The 22852-nt window shown below is 38.5% G+C and overlaps 1 protein-coding gene across 4 annotated transcripts in view; it reads left to right on the top strand.

Moving 5' to 3' along the window:
- Positions 1-22852, top strand: part of ctnnd2a (catenin (cadherin-associated protein), delta 2a) — a 210485-nt gene that overhangs the window by 75440 nt on the left and 112193 nt on the right. For 2 of the 4 annotated variants that reach the window (XM_036124884.1, XM_036124881.1), the window contains one exon: positions 2141-2447. In XM_036124884.1, coding sequence (XP_035980777.1) covers positions 2141-2447 — 307 coding nt within the window. Of the gene's footprint in view, positions 1-2068; positions 2448-22852 lie in introns of all 4 variants that reach the window. The other 2 variants (XM_036124883.1, XM_036124880.1) reach the window with 1 other exon arrangement.

The raw sequence follows: 22852 nt of genomic DNA, 5'->3' as shown, positions 1-22852 counted from the left end.
AGGTTACAGTGACACAAATTCCCATTAAGGCTGTATTGGCTTTAAAGGGCAACTCAGCTGTGGAAAGATTCATTTGTCAAATCAAACAGTAAAGTCGGTTTTATATTGAACGTGAAAGAGAAAGGGAGGGAAAAAACAAAAAACTGTGCAACCAACAAATTGATTGACAATAAATCTAATTGGGAGGGGGGGAAAATGTATTCGGAAGCTGTGTCTACCTTACCAACATGTGAAAACTAAAACAAGTGAGGTTAAACATTAGCTAAGCAGAATGAATAGAGGCTGCCACTTTGTCCCCTCCAGTATCTACATTTCCTCCTCCTTACCTCCTCAGTTTCTTTTTCAGCCTCAAACCAATAATATTCCTTTTCACAGATCAATCTACAGCAGAAAAATATTTGACAGGCCACTTTTTTTTCTGTCTGAGACTTTTTTTTTTTTTTTTGCTTACTCCTTCTTTTACCGTTCTTCCATCCATTCTTTCGCTCTGGGGTTTGTCCTATTTGGATGTCACGTCTCTCGGTGAGTGCACACTGAAACTGGTAGCGTTAGCCTAAAGCCCTGGCTACTAATGAGACGTTGAGAAGGACAGACTCACCATGGACACTATTTAAAGAGCATCCAGAGGATTTGCCTCTGAAGGGAGTGACTCTGCACCATTACCTTCCTATACCCCTTGTTCTCTGTCTCCACTGCTGGCCTTTTTAAGCCTCTCCTCTGTCCCTCAGTTCCTGGCTGAACAGTTTTTCTTCAACCTGGCCAGCTGTTTGGATCTTTATCACATTTAGGAAATTTGTACAATGCCTTGCCTCTTGCAAACACCGCCTCATCTTTCTTCTAAAGCCAGAAAACAAAATATGGCAACTTATTTCAATAATTTAAAATATCTTTTGACTTAAATAATAGAATAGGAATAAAAAGAGGCTTGTTATGCGATTGTGTCAGGGGGCGTCCTCGTGTATCATACGGATGAGGCGGGCCAGATACGAGTGAATGTGCGCGAGAGGGAGGGAGGGGGGGGGGGGGTGAAATAGAGCCATAAGAGGGCCGTGAAGGTCAACCAAATGCCACCTCTCAAGACAGCGCTAAAGAGCAAGTTTGTCGGTCACATAATGATGAGACACTCAGCCTTGGCAACACACTCAGGGACCCACAAAACCCAAAGTTCTTTAAATTTTGATTTCACTGTCCTCGCATGCGTGCGTTGATGTCAAGCGTTTGGTGCGGCAGTATTGTGTGTCTACAGTTTGTCAAGCAGACTTGCCCTCTGATCGTGGGAGGAGACTCATTGGTCGGTGTTAAAGTGTTAATCACATGGTCACATATTGATTTCAAGGCTGTGAGTTATCACTCAGCTCCTGACGAACAGGTTTACTGTGCTTTTACATTCGCCTGTGTGTGCGTGTGTGTGTTTAAGTCTGCAGATAGCTTGGTCCGAATGACAGATGCGATGTACCTCATTCACACAGTTTGTCTCACAGTTTACAGCCAGAGGAACAAAGCCCCTAGACCCACATTAACGTCTTGATGTAGCCGTTAACAACAGGGTAGGAGATAAGAAAGCTGCTATTGCAAGTCTAATGAGAAATACAGAAGCTTGGACAGTACTACAGTATTTTCACTTTATTTTTCTTTAGTCTTACTGTGGGGGTGGGGGGGGGATTTTTCAATGTACTCTTTGCTTGAAGTTAATATATATTTCATGTTATTCACAGTTGATGAATGACGTTTTATTTCATGTTGATGGTTAGTCTTTAAAGTGACACAGCAGACTTTTTTTTTGAAACGTCACATTGGAGAAGAAAAGCAGTTATTTTAATAATCATCAGAAAACGTTTTTGTTAGGTGCTGAGGAAATAATGAACCTAATTTATTTGCTAAAATATTTTACTAATCGACATTTTTTTCAAATATTTTCCTTTTCAGTGATCGTTCCGTGTATTAAATTTATTTTTTTCCCCCAGTAATCTCTTTTTTTCTCTATGCCTGCCCTTCCTCTCCTTTCTTGTGCTCGCCTTGTTGTCCTTTCCTCCTCTCCATCTCTTCCCTCACACACTGTCCTCTACAGACCTGATGATGTATGTCCGTAACCTTGACCGTGACCTAAGTTATGTCCTCTGTCCCTACTTTGCCCCCATAGCACCCTCCTCCCCCGGTGTAGACTCCACCCCTTTGCAGCGAACAGCGAGTCACGGCACTGGGACAGGAAGCTACAGCCGTGGCGGGACCAACAACTATGCCACAGTGGGGCCTGGATACACTTCAAGCGCCGGCGGAGGAGGCGGAGATGTTTACGGCTCGGACCCTTATGTGGCGGACCCCTATCGCACCCTGCAGTACTGCCCCTCGGTGGTGGAATCTCCTTACAGCAAGTCTGGACCAGCCCTGCCACCTGAAGGAAGTCTGCAGCGTTCGCCGTCCATCGACTCCATTCAAAAGGACCCGAGGTAGGAGGAAAGCGGTGATGCTCCAGTGTGCGAACGTGCAGAGAAAGTTTAGACATCATATGATATTGTGTTAATGTTATAGAATAATTCAGAAAGTACATCTCAGTGAATAGATATATAGGTTCTGATTAGGCTTGTTTCTCAAATTAAGTGTCTTTGAAAACATTTAAGCGGTTATTATAAATACTTTTCATTAAACTCACTTTTCTATGTTAAAATGTTGTTTTTTTTGGTCTGTTATATTGTAATGTGAGAAATTAAATGTGATCTTTGCATTAGCTAATCTGTAAGTGGAGAATCGTCATAATCAACAGAAGCAGAGGCTAAATAACATGAGTCTATGTCTGATTAATCAATATCATGTCTCGCTGAACTGAGTCACAGAAATAAGTGAACTTAACTCCATAATATTGTAAATTATTGAGAAACATCTGCATATGCTGATCATAACAACTGTTGGCATGGGGGCAGGGTTAAAATGAAGTCTCAGACCCAAGTTAAGCGCCTTCGAAAACTCAATGCATGAACGTGAGCCAAAAATTCATATGCAGGACAATCCTATCTATGAGCTATAAGATCTTAACCGAATTCAAACGAGAATCATCAGGATCTGTAATGTCGGAGACGACAGAGAACCCGATATTCTAGCTAGATACAGTGTTGCGTTTAGAGGTTTGATTGATGAGGAACCTGGGAAAAGTTGCAGTCAGGGACAACTCTGTTGGAGAAAGCTGAGGAGGCTGGCAGTGAAGAGCAGGTTGCTTCCAGCAGAAGATGATAAGCTGGTTGGCAGAGGCTAGAATCACTTCCGATGGACCGGCGTGATACACAGACAGGCAGACAGGTCCGTAGGCTTTGCCAAGGTTTGTGATCGAAAAAACAGTCCAGTTCATAGTCCAGAAAACAGAAGCTCAGCATAGATGTCCATCAAGGGATAGGGTAAAGTTGGGAAATCCGTGGAATGTGGTCGTAGTCAGAATCAAAGACAATTGTGCACTTTATACACACACACACACACACACACACACACACACACACACACACACACACACACACACACCACATCCCTGACAGCAAATACATTGACTGAGGATCCATCACAGACTTATAGGGCACAGATCCGCCTGCTCTTATTGGCCGCACACGGCTCCACTCGCTTTCGAGTGTTTGTTTCAGAAACTTTTTTTTTTTCCAGGGCCAGCCCGGGTTCCTCCGGCTCTGTTGAAGACCAGGGTCAAACCGAGCTGACCCGAGAGGAGTTTTGAGTGAACTTACTTCTTTTCAGTGATTGGCTGAGGGGCGAGGAGGACAAATGAGAAAGTTTTCTCCGAGGAAGTCTAGAAAAACTAAGAGTGACACATTCGCATTAAGGACCACTATTAACAGTGTGGGTGAAATGGAAATATAATTGTATTATTTACATACATAAAAAAAATCTCCATTTTCCAAGTTTTTCTCTGTTTTTTTAACAGAGACTTATTCCTGCTTTTGGTGCATCACATATATGTAAATCGTGCAAAGCAATATGTGAAATAGAAGCAAATCATGCAAAATACAATATTAACAAGTTACACAAAAATAAATGCAAGAAACAAATGCAAGAGCCAAATGCAAACATTTCCCACTGTGCCCAGTACAACTGACATGAAATCTTAGAAAATAGGACAATAGGGATCAAAACTTGTGAGCGCTCAGCGAATCCAATAAAGACCATAAAGCTAATTCTTGAGATTGGAGAAGGTCACGTTTGTTCTTTACCACACAATGCACTTTACCATAAAAGAAATCCATGATGCATATTGAGCTTTACTGTCAAGTGTAGGGTGACTTACCTCGTGTATGCAGACAAAAAATGAATATATCACAACGTGTTCTTTCCAATCAGACACCAGTTGCGTTAGAAGCTCCTTTCATCTTCCTTAGTGTCGTGCTGGGTGTAAAGAAGCCCTACTGGGCCATGATCACTACTATCCTCATGTCACCTCAATTAAGCAAAGCTCCATCTCTTTAATATATATGTATATATATATATATATATATATATATATATATATATATATATATATATATATATATATATATATATATACATGACTCTCTGTGTATAATCCCTTTAATTAAACAGGGATAGAGTGAGATGAGTGGATCAAATCTCAGCATTAGTTATGAGTCACAGGAAAAGACAACGAACAGGGAGACAGAGAAAATGCAGATGAAAAGACAAGACTTAGACTTAAACTTTATCATCATTATACTGCATGTACACTCTGTACATTTGAGCTAAATTTTGTTGGAGGGCAAAAAAACAGAAGACTAAAGAGAAACATTATAAATAAATAAAGTATTTGTCATTTGACAGGAATGTAGAGGCAAGCCAAAACATTTTATATGTACAGAAAAGCTGTCTGTAACAGCAGGATGCATTGCAGCATAGAACGGGATGGACAAGAGAGTGTGTGCATGAGTTTTAAAAAAAAATAGACGGATTAAACAATATGTATGCTTTCAAAGATTTAATTCTCTATGAAATCTGTCGGTCTTCTGAGGAGGTGTCACACTGATAACGAGGTGATATGTTTTTTATGAATTATGATGAATAGAGATATATCATTACCCTATTTAAAGGGACACTTTAACGATGGACCGTCGATGCAGCTACATGAGGGTTCTTCTCCTTGATCACAATCTTGACACAATTTAGGACTTTTACAAGCAAACTATTACACAGTCGTGCACATGCAGGTGCATCTCAGCAAATTATTGAAATGTTCATTTATTTCAGTAGCTCTGTTCACTAAGTGAAACGTAAACAATAATTACACACAGACTTTATGCCTTTGTTGCTGTTAATTACAATGATTTTCCACTTACGTTGAAAGCACAATATTTTCGATTAGAAATATTCCATCAGACCAATAAAAAAACATTTTAATACAGAAATGTGGGCTTAGTAAAAATATGTTTATTACCTGCTTAAAGGTTGTCATTTTCTAAAAGATACTTTTAATCTGACGAACAAGTCTCATCAGAACCCATATTGCATTTTACTAAGATGTACCAGAAAAAAATAATCTAAACTGCTCTACACACCATTCTACTTTAGCTCATAAAAAGCTCTTTTGTGCGGAACACCTCCTGCAGAGTTTAGTAGGTCCCCACTGTATCAAAGTTTATATGGTGAATATATTCAAATCATAATTGAGACATTATAAAATAAAAACAGACGATAAACAAATGCATTGGATTTAGCTCGTTGTTTCTTTTTCTTTCATTCATTTTGGCCTCCCATGAACTTCAAGGGAAGTCAGAGTACAGAAAACTTGAAAAGAAAATATGGTAATGAGTGAATTTCATTACAATAATAATTTGCAATGTGAGATACTGAAACCCTGTAAACAGACTGAACCTTTTTCAATACACCGAAGCTGCCAGATATAAATTCTGACATCTAGATCCTAGGTATCACTGTAATGATTATTCAGATTTGTTCGTTTTGACTATATATAGTAGACACATAGTAATGGTAAAAAGAAAGCACTTTAAGTGTTGTTATGGTGCCCCTAACAACACTTTATTTCAGTTATTTTTTAGAGTAATTTTTCAAACTGATTTGGAAAATAATCGAAAAGATTTGTTTTATTTAAAGGTCTTTTCTTTTAATCAGAGATTGGCACAAATATATCCGAACGCATGTTAGAGAAATAGATCGAATTGAGTCCTTATTTCTATTTTAATACATGAAAGGCATGCATATTCGGGCTCTCAAATATGATGAGAAAGGACTGGATACGGACAAAAGTGAGGCTTTGTTCAGTCTTAAGTCCAGCAATAATGTGCTTTATTATTAAATAGAATTTTTTAAAACTGTAACATTTTCATGTAACTTACAGACAATACATTTGTATTGTCTGCATGCATTATTCATGGGTTTTCTGGTTAAATTTGAGTAATTTTGATTAATAACATTATTTACATAACTAAGCAGAATTAAAATGCAATGAAGGAAAATGGATTTGGTCCACTTCACAAACGCTTCACTTTGACACAGGCTGGAATAGCTTTAATCAACCAAACGTGTATTTAAACGGTTCCTTAAACATGTATTCAGGGGAAAACATAGCAGATAGAAAACGTGTCTCTTCTAATAAAATGTATTCAACAACATAAAATACTTATTATGGCTTTGTCTTTACTCTTGGCTCTTTGGTAGCTGTGCAGATGGTAATCGGGCTTCAGGGATAGGGCAGGGAGATCTGTCATCCAGGAGAGGCTCGGTGTAGATACATTACTACTCCACAACGAAAGGAGTCAGGGTTAGGTGGTTTGGGCATCTGATCAGGATTTCTCTTTGACATCTCCCTGCGAAGGTTGTGCCTTTAAGAGGAGAGCCTGGTGCAGATATAGAACTCACTTCAAGGAACACATGATCCCTTCTGTCATGGATGGATGGATGGATGGATGGATGGATGGATGGATGGATGGATGGATGGATGGATGGATGGATGGATGGATGGATGGATGGATGCTCCTATACCTATTTGTTTATGAGTCATCTTATTCTTCTAGACATTTAGGTGCCATCTTGAACTCTGCTTTGAAATTTCACTTAAGAAACATGTTGCCATCCACTTATATACTTCCCTACCTTGTAAGTATTAATGATGTTAATTCTCATCATTTTAGCAAGGTGTAAAGCCTATAATAAAGCAATGCAAATGTTATTGCTCAGATTTATTGACTGAAGGCTTTTCGTTTAAAAAAAAAAAATCTGTCCTCGGTCTGACTCTGCCTTAACTTTTGCATTTGTCTGCACAATCCTGTTAGGGTGCTTAATATCATTGAATTGGAGCCATGTGTTACAGTTCTCTTTGTCAGAAGGTTAAATTGCCTCCTACTCAAACTTCACTCTCACTCTTGCTGTAATTGGATCTGGCTGAGCTAACATGAAAATGCTAAATGAGTTAGCAGCTATTAGAGACAAGGAATCCTCTGACTGGGGGCAGAGGCCATGTGTGCGTCTAATGGTGTGTTTGTGTGCCAGAGACAGTGAGAAATAGTGGAAAATGTGTCTCTAGGATAAGATTGTGTTTAATATGGTTCGTCGGTATATTGTGCATCACACTGAGTGTCCACGGATGAATTGTAACCAGTTAAAACTGTAAAACTATGGCCGATTTGGGACTGGTGACGACACCAAAACAAACATACAATTCAATAGGGAGTGACAAGAAGAGACTGGTAAGACAGGGAGGTAACAAGGGGAAGGTGAAGAGGAGGATAGAGAGAATTGGGGAAACTGAAGCAGGAGGGATGTAAGAAGAATTGAGGGAAAAAGGAGAAAGTACATCTCTCGAAGGGGAAAGTCAGAAACGTGGGGGAGGAATTAAAAGGCTAGAAACATAACATAAATCCTGGTAGCTCAATGACAATCACAATCCACGGAACTTGAATAAACCTAGGAAGTTAAAAATGCTTGTGCAGATAACTGTCCTTTTTGATGTTTTGTTTATGTGTTCCCCTCGAAACACCCTCTGTGACAAGAGTCTCACCCCTACCGGTTCTTCTTCCTGAAATGAATGTTGAAAATGACGCAGAAAATGGGATTATTTGCTGTCGCATACCCAATAAATGCAGCACCGGTTTGAGAAAAATGATTAACAAAGAAGAAGAATAAAACGATGAAGCATTATCCGACAGTATTTAGTAAGAATAACAGATAAAGACAGCAATTTGTGTAGGAGGAAAGATAGACCTTGACAGATTGAGGATGAAAACTGAAGATAGTAGAGAACAATGAAAAACATAAAGGGAGAAGGAGATTAACATCAGCTCAGGGAAGATGGGAATTAGGGACCAACGAATTGGATGTTTGGGTTATTGTTTCAAAGCCTGCGAGCTTGGGAGGGATGAATCATTCTCGAACAAACACATCATGACGGAAGAGGTAAAGGAGTCAGGTGGCGGCAAGAGCAATCGTAACATAGTCATCTAGAACAATATTACTGACTGCTTCAACTATGAGGATAGGACTGGCCTGTAAGCAGTTGTACTCAAACAGAAACACACTTCTTCAAAAAAAATAAAGTAAAGGCCAGTCAGATTTTCCTCATTTAAACCAAGCTGGTTTATTACATCCATCAATGCAAACATATCGGCACAGCAGTAATATAATAGTGCTAATATTGTTTTTTTTGTTCTGATATTTAAAATTCCCTAAAATGTCCTGGTATGCAGATGTATAAGGAGTTCCTTTCACTGGAACTAAGTTGCTGATTCAAACTACTGAAAAACAGCTCTGTGTCACAATCTCCTCTGCACCAGACTTTACACTTGGCAAAATGTAGTCGAGCAACTGCTGTTCTCTTGGCAAGGGCCAAACTGGCTAAAGCACACCAAACCCTCCTTTTGATTTTTTATTTATTTTTTTCTTTTAGAAATGTCAGTTTTTAACAACATATCCTCATTTCACCTTTATCATTCAGCCTCAGTTGAAATACTGTGTTTCAATAAACCGGCATGAATGCCACAAGTACATCCTCCGCAGCAACAAACTATGTAAGTCATTTAAAAAGAAACTCCATATGCCCCCATATAACTGTACCACTGACACGAAATAGCTATTTATGGTGTCCTGATATGATGTGATCTGCTGTGACATGTCATTGTCACCGCTTGCTATTTATTGTCAGTGTCTCTTGGCCCGGAACCTCGACACACTCCTCTATTTATGGACAGACGTCAGCGGTCAGCTGGGACTCTGTGCTCAACGGCGTGGGCCCGCGTGTGAGACATCAATGACGAGTCATTCGAGACTAATCAAATGCAATACCTCAAATGTTACAACCAACAACTACGAGCAGATATGCACATATGTTTGGGGAAATCAAAAGGAGAGACCTAGTCTGTGTGGTAGCTCTTCTCGCCAGTCGGGCTTATCTATCTTGACATGTGACGGAGTGAGTGCATTCTTACCTTGTTGTCCGTGCAGATGTAGATTCTTCAATGTGCTTCATGGAGGCTTATGTAAAACTCCTCTAAAAGTATAGAGGTCAAAGATAGAACGGCGCTACTTTCATGGATTCAGTTAGCATTTGTGAGTGAGTTCAATGTGAAGATGAAGACATTTGTATATAGAATCGTCACTCAGTGAAGTATGTTTCAGATAGTACTATCAAATGTAGTTCAATTCAATTCAATTTTATTTATATAGCGCCAAGTCATGAAACATGTCATTTTACAAAGTCAAATTTAATCATATTATACATATTGGGTCAGATTATACAGATTGGTCAAAAATGTCCTAAATAAGGGAACCAGTTGATTGCATCAAAGTCCCGACAAGCAGCATTCACTCCTGGAGAAGCGTAGAGCCACAGGGAGAGTTGTCTGCATTGTACATGGCTTTGCAGCAATCCCTCATACTGAGCAAGCATGAAGCGACAGTGAAAAGAAAAACCACCCATTAGCGGGAAGGAAAAAACTCCAGCAGAACCAGGCTCAGTGTGAACGGTCATCTGCCTCGACCGACTGGGGGTTACAGAAGACAGAGCAGAGACACAACAAGACAGACAAAAAAAGCACAGAAGCACACATTGATCCAGTAATCTGTTTTACATTAGATGGTAGTGGATTTTATTGAAGCACCTTGTAAGAGGTTTCCAAAATCAGTAGCATCACACCTGTCCTTTACTCTCTCCATTGGCTCCCGGTTCGGTTCAGAATTAAGTTCAAGATCATATTGTTGGTTTTCAGTTCAATCCATTGCTTAGCACCGTCTCACCTCAGTGACAATCTGACCCTTCCACGGCCCAGTAGAGCCTTGTGCTCTTCCGAACAACATCTGCTGGTGGTCCCATGGTGCAGGTATAAACAGTGGAGCGATTGTGACTTTGCAGTGGCAGGCCCTAAACGCTGGAACTCTCTTCCCCTGGAGTTGCGAGCAATTAAAACCCTTTCCCTGTTCAAGACCAGGCTAAAGACCTATTTGTTCAGTTTGGTCTTTGATACATGAGAGTTGTGACTGTTTTAAAAATATGAACTGAAATATATTTATATGTACAGCTGATTTATTTTTTTATTATTAATATTTTTATCTGAGTTTTTGATTCCGTACAGCTCTTTGATCAATCTGTGGTTGTTGTAAAGTGCTTTAGAAATAAAAGTTGAATGATTAGCAAAAAAATAGCAAAAGTAAAAAACAAAAAAGTTTAGCAAATAGTGAACCGTTCAAAGTAAAGTTTCTTAAAGTTTATCATACATTTATTAAATGTCCACTGTTTACTGATCTAAAATTCAAAATAAAACTCATAAAAGCTGTGATATGCTCTGATTACCCTCCTCCTCGCAAGCAACCTGGCTTAAACAATGAGAAATTACTGTAGAAAAAAAGGGGTTCTTAATATGTTTGACCGTATTACAGAGCAGCACATTAGCCCAGCGGACAGAGACACAACAGTAGCACAGATGGGTTTTTCATATTTCAGCACCAGAGACAGCGACAGCATGAGGACTGAAACCTAGAGGACAACTGTTAACACTTATGCTTGAACCATAGTGCTCACACCTATGCTTCAATGCTATCTCATGCAAAAATGAAAAGGAATATACATATGAGTTTGTTTATGAAAAAATAAGTTGAATTACATATTTTAAAATGACTCAACCATAGTGATTATGTGAATATTTGGGTCTAAGGTTATTAAGTAGACACACGAGTAAAAAAGTTTTGTCAATCTTTTCCACGTTTATTTTCTCTAAGGGACAACTAAGTGTCACCCTAAGTGTTACCTTTACAGGGCAGACACCATCAGTGCCAATGCACAATGAGATGTATAGACAAAAGAGGGAAACTGAAGTGTCATTGAGAGAATGATAAAATAATGTATCGGTAAGTGGGTAACTCAGGCCAAGAGAGCAAGGCAGGGAGGGTGGTGAGGGTGTGACAGTCACAGGGTGAACGAGGGATTTGAAGAAAGAGAAAAGAAGGAAGAGACAGAGGAAGGAGGACACACTCTGCTGGCTCTCAGCACGGCCCAGGGGTAATTTCCTCTCCACATGAGAAATGCATGCTGGGATATGAAATCACCTCCAAGGGAGGGTAATGATGCATTGCCAGAACCTTGGCCCTGAGGCCCAGCTGTGTGGATGTGCCAGTGTTTCTGTGTGCGCGCACGAACAAATCTGTGTCCTGGCCGTCATCCCTGCCTGTTCTGGGTAAATTGCCCATTGTAGTTATTTTCCTTTTCCGGGGTGGCCTGTCTGTTTGTGAGTGTGTGTGTGTGTTTCTGTGTGAGTGTGCGTGTGACCTTGGGATAACGGCAAGACTGCTTGTCCCTTTGCTTGCAAAGGGGAAGCTCCATCCTAAATCTGAGGCCAGGGTGGATGAAGAGCGGGGACAAAGTCTGATAAATGTGCTTCAGGTGGCCATAGTGCAGTAATATTGAAAGACACATAGCAACAGATCTTCATCTTTGACGCTTTTTTAAATGTGTAGCCATGAAGCATGAAATTAAAATATAGAAACCATAGGTGATTTAACTAGAGGTGCACTGTTCAGAGCTTTTGTGGCTAATTTCTGGATCGCCAATTTTATAAAACTCTTGGCTGCAGATTCCATATTTAGCAGATTTGTATTTGCAAACTACACGGACGCCTCTGTAAATTAGAGGATATGTTCCAGTGAGGCTTGTTTATCAATTTAAAAGTACATTTTGAAAACAATCTTAAAGCAGGTATTAAACATACTTTTGATTAAGTCCACATCTCTATTATTTTTTTTTAACTTGGTCTTATTTAATTTTCTCAACTTCTAGGAAATTAAATACCGATAGGCTTTATATGGAAAACCATCTCAATTAATATAACAAAATGCTTGAAAACATCAGTCTGTGTGGAATTATTCCACATATTTGTGTTTCACATAGTAAACTGAGTTTCTGAAATGAGTGAATTTTTCAATAATGTTCTGATTTTGTTAGGATGCATCAGTGTAAATTACAGCAAAGTGTTGTTTATACTTTTCAGTTAAATTTAACATTGAACTTAGGTGACATTTTAAGTAATCGGTGTGATTGGCACACTTAACGGTGCAAATATTGGTCTCCTTGTGTATATTTCCTGTAAAGTAGACCTTAAATTAATTCAGTTTGCCAAAAGGCTGCCAACATTCCCTAATCCAGCATATCCCATGATTGACAGAATTGGACTCATCAGAATGTTAAGACCGAACATCTTGTTATGTTTGGCTTGCTGCTATTGCTGAAGTCATGAAGCTAACACAACTCTGCAGAAAAAGCATGTTTCTTTTCTTGAACTGTCTTACACCTTTCGTGTTTCCTCTAACTTTGTTTTGAAAACACCTCACTGATACTGAAAACAGCTTAGAGTCTTTTTTTTTTTTTTTCTCAAGTTACAACTTGGACAAAGAGCATTATTGTCAGAGCGGCCCGATAGTGCTTGTTATATTTCTTTCATTGATCAGAAACAAGAACAGACGTTATGTGTCAGACCCAATAATCACTGTTCAGGGCTAGTTAGACCAAAAAAAATGCTGGCTTCCACTCATCGGCAGATTTGTTGTTGTTGTGAATTGTTGTTATTTTACAAAATGTATCTATACAACAGATGAAGGTAAATTTCTCTTTGCTTCTGATTTATTGTGTTCGTAAATAACCATAATCTTCTTAGAACTCAATTATTTCGTAGTAATTGAATGATAATTAATGACATTAAGGTTTCTTTCATCTAAATTCTATCCTCTTTACATACATTTACAAGAGCATACATGAGAAATAAATATGAATATGTGATTACTCCACTCTGTCATGCTTAGTAATTTCATGGGGAGGAAATGCTTTCCATTCCTCTTCCTCCTACCATCCCCATGTTGGTCTGTCTGCTGTCTCTGATGGTATTTGGGGGGGATTATATGAAAATGTCACACCAGCAGAATTACTGTATATCTTCTCACAGCACGGCGCTTCATCCTGCTTCCTCTTAAGCTCCGACTTGAGAGCATCACAGCCTAGTGCTTAAAGATTCACAGAGGACGTTACACTGGTGACATCAAGTCATAAAAATATTAGTACATTTTAATTTTCCTAAACAGTAATATTTTACAATACTTTAAAATGTATTGTTTTGAGTTAAACGTGGTTTAATGTTAGTTTGATGTGTGCTCGTAGTTTTTATTTCATTTTTTTGGTGGATTTGTAGCTTAAGAAAATGTATTGTGGATTTATAAGCATTAATATATTTTGCTGCCATTTGAAAAAGTTTGGCTTCAGACATGTTCATCAGCTAAATGAGATTTTGCATGCCACACATGTCACAGCGATCTTGGCTCCGTGGGAATGTTAATACTGTTCCACTTTAAGAATTGCTTTTCAGCTTTTATGTGCATTTACGATAATCTTTTTCCTTAAACGACGCTTTCTAGCAAACATGCTGCAGTTGTGAAATAATCTTTGGATAGGGGTGCAGATTTAAAGGTCAATGAGTTGTGCATCTCCGGTGCTGGAAAGGGATGTTGACCTTTCGGCTGAAGTGCTTGCTGAAAATCAAGCACTGCACCACTTTGCAGGCTGATAAAGTACTGACCAGCAAACTAAAATGCATCCAAATTTGACAGAAGTTGATGGTACCAGCACATCTGGCGCAATTATGAGGAAATCAGGTTTGTGAAATAAATCCTAACAAGAAGACAGAAAAAAAAGGTTCATTATTGTTGATGTGTTCATTTAAAATGATAACTGTGACAGTTTCTTGTAGATAATCACATTTATCTGTGCAGCTGTGTCGGTATTCACCAGCTGCAGTGGCACAAAAGCACCTGCGTATTGCAATTATCTCAGAATACATCCCGGTGGAAGTGCACGCACTAAAATAAAACACTTAATGCCCACTCACAGTCATGCACACGTATGCCCACAGAAGCTCAAGTCAATATTTGTTGCAGTCTAAATTTCTCTTTGTCGCGCCGAATAAAGGAGGCTGGCAGGTATGTTGCTAAACAGTTTACAAACAGGAAAGCTTAAGATCAGCAGTGGGAAAAGGTAAATTAATGATAATTTGTTTCTGAAGCTTTATTCATCAGGACTTAATAAGTTAACCGGACCTTAAAATGAGATAATTGGGAGTTCAGATGAAGGTTTATACATGACATATTATATTGCATCATTGGTTATCTAGCCAGCGCTTGGATAAATTGCAAGGACAGCATGTGAAAAGGATCTGTCTAGTCCTTCATTTAAATGAAGTAGAGCCACGTATTGGCAAGCAAACATCCAGTAACTTTCCCGTCTACCTGGGGGCGTAAGCGAGACAGCAAAGGCCTCTTAAGTGATGAGGCCTCAGGGTCGGGCCTCATGAGCAAAGAGTGCTAGCAGACTTATTGTGAAGCTCTGAAACTGGCATGTGAAACATGCTTTCTGAGGCCTTGCCACTGCAACGGCCTGAGTGCAGAAATGATCGAGACCACAGAAGCGTGTAATTTCAACATCAGGTACATCTCAATTAATGGAAATGTCTCACAAATGTTCTTTTTTTTAGTATAGTTCAAAAAGTCAGTCATAAATTGCACAGGCTAATTCAATTGCTCTATATCAATAGTTTCTTTCCGTTAATTTATATGGTTACGACTTACAGCTAATAAAAACCCACAATTATCTTCCTCAGAAAATCAAAGTCACAAAGCACCAGTGAAATAAGACTTTTTAACACATAAATGTAATGTTATGGGCAACACAATCAAGTGGATAAGTACTGATTAAACAGAAAATATCATGTCTACAGTCACTGGTTGTAGTGTTTTAGAACAATTCAGTTCAAGTCACTTTATTTATTTAACACCAATTCACAACTTATCTTATCTCAAGGGACTTTACAAAGTCAGTACTATCAAACTGTGGAGGTTCCTCCATCTTTTCCTCAGTTTGTTTGTATTTATTTAAATGTCTTCAAACAATATAGTTTTTTGCATTAGGTTGTTTACTATTATGGGTGCACACATTTAGTAAACACCTTTTTTTGTTTATTTCAATCATTAATTTCTCTGTTTTGCTGAGTTTGAAGTACTGGCTGGGGGAGAGGACTGGTTGAAAAGCAAAGAAAAAGGAAAGGAACAACCCATCAGGCTGCTGGAATCTTCCTTTCTCTCTACTAACAGCATAAATGCTAAAACCTCTGTGGTGTTAGGTTGTCTTGTTTGATAGTTGTGTTGTAGTCAAGATATGTTGGTTTGAATTAGTTATTTACGTTGTTGTATTGTTGTCTTTGTCTCATCTCCCACCCGTCCTCGTTTGTGTAGGCTAGGGCTTTGTGTATAAATTCCCCTGTGTGTTCATTGTGGTAGGTCAGTATTTTTTGAGATTTGATGTTAGAAGTCTTCTGTGAACAACTTTTGGAAAAATAAATAGAAAATACGTTTTTATATATGCCTTTGTCCTTGTGCCTTACTGGTCGGACCTTTACACAAACCATACAAACAAATTGGTTAAAAATGTTTCTATCTTAGGAAACCCAGCAAATTGCATCAAATCATTGACTTGCAGCATTCGCTCCTCCTGGATGAGCATGTAGCCTCAGCGGACAGTCGCTAGCATTCTGTCATTGATTTTGTAGCAATCCCTCACATAGACATTACGTAGGTAGACGCCTCATGAACTGGCGCTGCCTATTGGAGCTGACGTTTTAGTGCGGCCGCCATTTTGGACGGGTCACTCAGACGACCCCAGTGAAATACGTGATTTCATTCTGAAATACTTTGTTTGATGCTATTTAACAGATGGATGATGGAGATTGATTAAGGGATTTATGTGTGATAGAGAATTTTAAATTATATTATTGATTTAACAGGAAGCCAATGAAGGGAAGCTAATATTGGAGAAATATGGTCCCTCTAGTTAATTTTCAGCAAAACTCTTGCTGCATTGTTTTGGATCAGCTGTAGGCTTTGAACTGTATGTTATGGGCTTTGTGACAACAAGAATTACAGTCGTCCAACCTTGAAGTAACAAATGCATGCACTAGTTTTACCCCCTTAATCCCTACAGCACGTTCAAGTCTTTCTAAGAGAATATTGAGATCAGCTGTATCACATGCAGCACTGAGATCGAACAGGACAAGTACAGACGCAGGTCCATTATCTGAGACCATGAGAATATCATTAGTGACTTTCACCAAAGCTGTTTCAGTGCTATGATGAACTCTAAACCCTGACTGAATAAGATGCACAAGCAACAGCATTACTTGCAACCCCTGGGATTGTGAAGCAAAGACCATTTGATAATTTGGGGGAGATCAAAAAAGATCACGGACAGGGAAATCCAAAAATTTAACTGCAGTTGTCACATGAATTATAAAGCATGTGGCATTATTTGATTACTTCCCCCAAAACTCTACTGATGCCATAGCAGCACTTCACAAGTTTGTAGATACATGTAATTTCACCCAGTCAACTGGCAGACATCCAGCTTTGTCAGAGAATGCAGGACTGCAAAGTCTGACCAATCAGTCAGCGTCCTTGATGATTCAAGCTTTAGTGTGTGTCTGGATCCTGAAAATGTGGGTTCCCCGTCTGGTTTTCACCCATACTTATGGTTGGGTCTCAAACACCAATAATGGTGAATTGATGACACTCTTGCATTACATAGTTAAGTAGTTGTGGTAAATAATGTGTAGTTTATGTAGGAGTTCATTAAACTCCAGCATAAATGGTGTGAATAACATAGTAAGCTTTCTTTGATCATACCCAATTCAAATCCAATTAAATAAAAAAAATACTTTATTTATCCCAATACAAAATTAAATTATCTGATCAAGTAAAAACAGGTTATGTAATTATGACTGTATATCTGATCCTTCTTGTCAGCAATATGGCATTATTTTTACAAAACATGCATCATAACATAAGATATTCTATCACAATCTTGTTTTATACAGTCATTATGGGAGAAATCCATGCATAAGCATTTTGGCCTCTCTGCTAAGACAAAGTGGATGCAGCACGCTATGGACAGCTATGATGACGAAAATGTATAATATCTTAAAATAATGTTCATTTCACTGAATTTGAGTTTTTCGTAAGCATTCTCATATGCACTTTATTGGGATTTTTAAACATTATTACCACAAATGGGCAAGTGATCATATATAATTTAATGCATTACCCTTGATTGTAAAAATAATTTAAATCTCACAAAAGGAAAAGTCTTCTTATATCCTGCAATAAGATTATGGGGTTGAAATTGTGACCATTTTATTGGTCAATTTTTAGAAAAATGCAAAACTGGGTTATCATTAATGTTATGACAAAATCACCCTTATTAATGATAAATGCTTGAAATGTATGTCCTCAGGTAATTAAATGGTACAATATATGAATTTTACATTTTTAAGTTTAATAACCAAAGTAAATTAGCTCTTGGCTCTTCTGATGTTCATCATCAAAACTAAGACGGTGAATCTGTTCTTTCAAAGGCCTTTTGATTAGACACTAAAATGAATTAAATTTTTTTTCGTTCTTCACTAAGATATGGGGGTCTAAAGAATGTGAGTTTGTTACTCTCACAAAGAAAATATCAACAAGTTTCTTCACAAAAAGAAACTCGTCTAGTAGCTTCTAGTACCTTGTGCCAAAACTTTTTCTCATAGTTATACTGCCTCTTACTTTATTATTCAAACCACTTGCTGAAAACTTCCCAAGAAGACAAGCTGATGTACTCTACTCACGACGGTCTGTAGACGCAAACCGGGAAAAACGTAAAACTCTTAACGGCAGGGTTTTCTTCTTGTGTCTGTGAAATATGCATATGATAAAATAGCCTTTAGCAGAAGTTAAGGTTAAAATATATGTGTTTTTGTATAGCAGAGCCATGAGTGACATGTTGTTTTCTGAACTTGAAATATCACAGAAAAATACAACAAAAGAAAATTTGAACAAATGTACTGGCGCTTTACGATGGCAAGTAGCATTCTAAACTGCCTGGTCTAATCTGGATAATGGAGATTAAATTGCAGTATTTGAACATCAAGGGCACAGGGTTTGAAAGAGCTGCTTGATCCCTTTGGTAGTAACATACAGTTGATCTGTTTATTTGGAGATCAGGCAGATCATACTCCCATAAAATCCCGAAAAAAGAAACAAAAAAAAGTTGTTTTAAAAATGTCTTTCACAGACATTTTCCAAATACTTCTACCAACACAAAACTTAAATTAATATTATCCTGATGCATCTTTTGTATTAAATGAATATTACAGTCTTGTTATCTGTCATACTTGTTTTTTGAGGGTTTTTTTTGTTGACTTTTATTTTAGAATAAGTGTGAGCCTGTTACTCTAAGCAAGGATCTATGGCTCAGACTGAAACAAACAGTATTCTAAACCTCGTTCTTTCTACCCACCACTCATTTGCACTTGAGTAAAGCTCTCAAACCCCTTAATCGTTCCACAGGGCCGCCCATTTCAGGAAGTTTCTATAGAATCGGGCTCCTTGGTAAACGTGCTTTATGACTTAACCCCAGTTACATGAGCCAAGAGTAACATCTCAATGCAGTACTGTACCTAACTTAGCCGTCACCTAGAATATTTACAACAGTTACTACTTAGACTATAAAAAAATGCACTGCTTTCGACTATATAAAAAAAAAACTTGTTTTTATTCTCATACTAAGAATATATGCCTTGTGATGCAGGAAGTAAATCACTGAGTCATGAAAAAAAAAAAACAACACTGATGCATCCCGAGAGTTCTCACTCGATTTAGAAACACTCCTCCGACGTATCCATCGCTCCATCTCCTCTTCCTTTCCTCTCTCCATCTCACCACCCCACCTCTGCAACCAGAGACTGCCTGGCAGTGAAAACGGGTGGAGAGGTGCAGGCATTCATCCAACATCTGAAGTGTTTTCTCCCTTTTGCTTTCAGCCTAAACACACACACAGTTCTCCTACACTCCCTCCTGTCCTTTGTGTCTATTTAGGTGGCAGCTCTCTTCTTCTCTTTAAATCCCCTCACTTCCATTCCCTTCTTTGTCTCCATCAATCCTTTTTCATTCCTTCTCGCTGCGCACTCTGAAGTGATTCTAGCATGCAACAATAGTCCTATGTGTTTGTCTGAATCTCAATGTACATTCCTCTTTGTGTGCATCTTTTTCCACCTCGTACAATCAACAAAGCCCGTCCTGTCAGCCAGATACATGCTTTACTGGGTGTCAAGCCAAACACTGCTTTTGATGGAATGATTACAGGAGTGGAGTGAGAGAGAAAGGGGGGGGGGATGGTGAATTGAGAAATAAAAGCAGGGCAGCCCCTCCTCTGAGTCGTTTGAGGGTGTCGTTGGTGTTGTTTCTGCCCTCTTAGTGAAGGTGTGAGTGTGTTGAACGTTGCCTGTGCTTCTATGGGCATTGACTCTAGATGCTATAAGTGAGTAAATTCATGCGAAATAGCGTTTGCTTTCCCCCAGCATGCATTTTGTATATTTTGTGTACTGGCTGCATCACTTCGATGATCATGCGGTCTGATACAATAGGGGAGAAGAAAAGTAGCCTTTTGCATTTCTTTTAGTCCGCGGTGACCGTTGCAGGCCGGAGGGCAGCAACTAATTGTTTAGAAAATATTAACACCACAGCAACAGGGTACCAGTATCAATCAAGTTTTTTGTCAGAAAGACGCAATAAACTACAATCGGTGATGTCGCCATTACTGTTGCCAATCGCGACAGCAAGACTTCCCCTTTATTGTTTCATAAATGCTAAACAAGCTGTGAACTGTCACGCAAGCGTTGCTCCAGCTAGGAAGTAATTTCCTTCCAACTCCGTTTTTTGGGTTTTATTTTCACTTTGCAAGGATGGGTGAGCTGTAGAAAATAAAGGTTTTATCACCAAATGATACCACTTCACAGGGTGCAGTCATTTGTGTCATTGAAACATTGCTCAGTGAATATCAGGCAAGCACCAAATAAACAGACAACTCTGATCATTTGAGTCAAAGAGGTGGAAAATGAAATATCATAGCTGCCATCAAGATTCTTATAGAGAAAGTGTTGAGTGCGCGCTGCCATAAAGTTTGTCATTCTTATATTCTCCTATTTATTTATTTATTAACCCAGGGAGATAATGGGGTGTTTACTCTGTCATTTTTTGTGTGTTCCCAAGTCGCCTTGGGGTGTCTTAACTCTTATTTGTTTCTTTCCACACCTTCTTGCACCACCACTTTTTTTTTTTACTTTTTTGTATGGAACAGCTGCTTCTGTTCTCATCCAATTTACTCTCAAAGGGTGTGAGTTTGCAGAAATGTGTTTCGGAGTCAGTCCTTACACTCTAGTCTCCCCTTGTAATCCACAACATTATGAGAACAATTCTGAAACTTTTGCACATGGGGAAAAACTATATTACAATGTCTTAATATTTTGATTAATTAGCAAAATACCATAAAATACTCTAACATATTTTTTCTGTTAGTTATGTAATAAGATTACTTTGAACCAGTCTAAATTATCTTATCATCACTGCTTTCATTTTCACCAAATGTTTCCTAATATGCATAAATTCAGATGATGTGCAAAAAAAAAAAACAGATAATAAAAAAGATTAAATAATCACAGAGACGCAAAATCCATTCTTATCACTTTTTCCATGTTACATTATAAAAAGGCTCATCTCAAATCATGTTATTGTCTTTGGTACGCTGCAAGAGGTTTTTCATTTTATATTTCATTAAGACTATCTGCTTTATGTTATGTTCTTATCTCCCTAGTCAGGATTGCTGTCAGCATGTTCACCATTTGTCAGTTAATACGTTAATAGCGCTTTATACCCCATGGTTGCTATATCCTTAAAAAAACAAGAATAGCTTATATACAAGCTCAGTTCCTGACTTGATGCTTCCTCCAGAACTATCCTGGACTCTGGGGTCCCTATAAAAATAAGGAACCCCAAAGCCAAAGCTCAGCCGTGGTTTCAATTAAAGAACCTTCATGGCCAGACTGGAGTGCTGAACGGAGATGGAGAAAGGGTAAACATATGCTGAAGAACTGCTGGTCTGATTATCAGAACATTGTCAAAGAAGCTAAAGGAGAACATTTGTCTAACTTGCTTTTTAAAGTCGAGTCTGTTTTTAAGGCCCCCAACCTGTCTCCTTAAAGGCATGCTCAGAGTTATGTAATAACTTTCTCCATTTTTTTTTTAAAGATAAGGTTGTTACCACAAGAGCAAATACCCCATCCCTGGCGTATGACCCTTTCTGCTGGATCCCTTGTTCGGCTGTATTTGTTACATTTGAACTGATAACAATGACCGTGCTACACGCTGTAGTTGATCACATCAAGCCATCAGGTTCTCCCTGCGATCCTGACCCCCCTCGCTTTTTTAAGGAGGTTTTCCCCAGTCGGGGGCAGATCATCTTCTCTATTGTAAACAGCAGCTTGTTGTCAGGCATCGTGTCATTGAGCTTTAAGCCCGCCGTGGTGCAGCCTTGTAACACCTCATTATGTAATAACGCCTCAATATGTAATAATGTAATAAAATAGGGCTTCAAAATGTAATAAAACATCTTTGAAACCGCATTATATAATAATCGACGCAATTTTGTAATACGTTCTGCCGCATCAAAGTATGTAATAACATCATTGCATTTTGGGAAGATTATTACAAAATGCGGATGTAGCACTTTTTCTTTTCTTTTTTTTTTTTAGAAATGATAATGTAATAATGTGGTGCATTATGTAATAAACAGTCACAAACCAGCATTTGTATTCTACCTAATAAATACGCATGTATTAGTGATCATGTCCCAGATACTACACATTAAAATCTTTGCAGCCTTCGACAGCGCAGATGACTGTGGCTCTACGCTCTTTCAGGAGGAGTAAATGCTGCTTGTCAAGACTCGATACTAATCTGCTGGGTTTCCTTAGATGGGAAACTTTTAGACCAACCTGTCTGATTTGATTGAATTTGAATTTGTAAAGTGCCTTCAGATGACTGAATAGGCGCCATATAAATAAATTTTAATTGTAATAAAACTTTGTTCAGTAAGTGCTAAACTCGTTCATAGTTTTCATCAGCAGACAAAAAAAAAATACTATCAACCCCCAGCATTAGTTGCTGACTTGTTGAATAATAACTACTGGTTGTGTTTCATTTATCAAGCTTCATTTGGTATCAGTAAAAAAGAAAACAAACCAAACAGAAAAATAAAATAAACAGAATGAGAGAATTTATGAGAAACTCCAGCTGAGTGAAAGGGGACGTGTACGCTGCACATTTGTGCGCTTTTACCAGTGCTTAACTTCTCTCTCGCTCTCTTTTACAAAATATGTTCAAGTATTTTATTACATTTTGCTTTGAGTATTAAATAAGGCGGTTTCACTGATGTTGTATTACATTTTGAAGCCTGATTTTATTGCAT

The sequence above is a fragment of the Fundulus heteroclitus genome, chromosome 21 (assembly GCF_011125445.2).
Source record: "Fundulus heteroclitus isolate FHET01 chromosome 21, MU-UCD_Fhet_4.1, whole genome shotgun sequence".
Classification (NCBI taxonomy): domain Eukaryota; kingdom Metazoa; phylum Chordata; class Actinopteri; order Cyprinodontiformes; family Fundulidae; genus Fundulus; species Fundulus heteroclitus.
The sequence above is the reverse complement of the archived record's forward strand: the minus strand, read 5'-3'. Positions and strand labels throughout refer to the sequence as shown.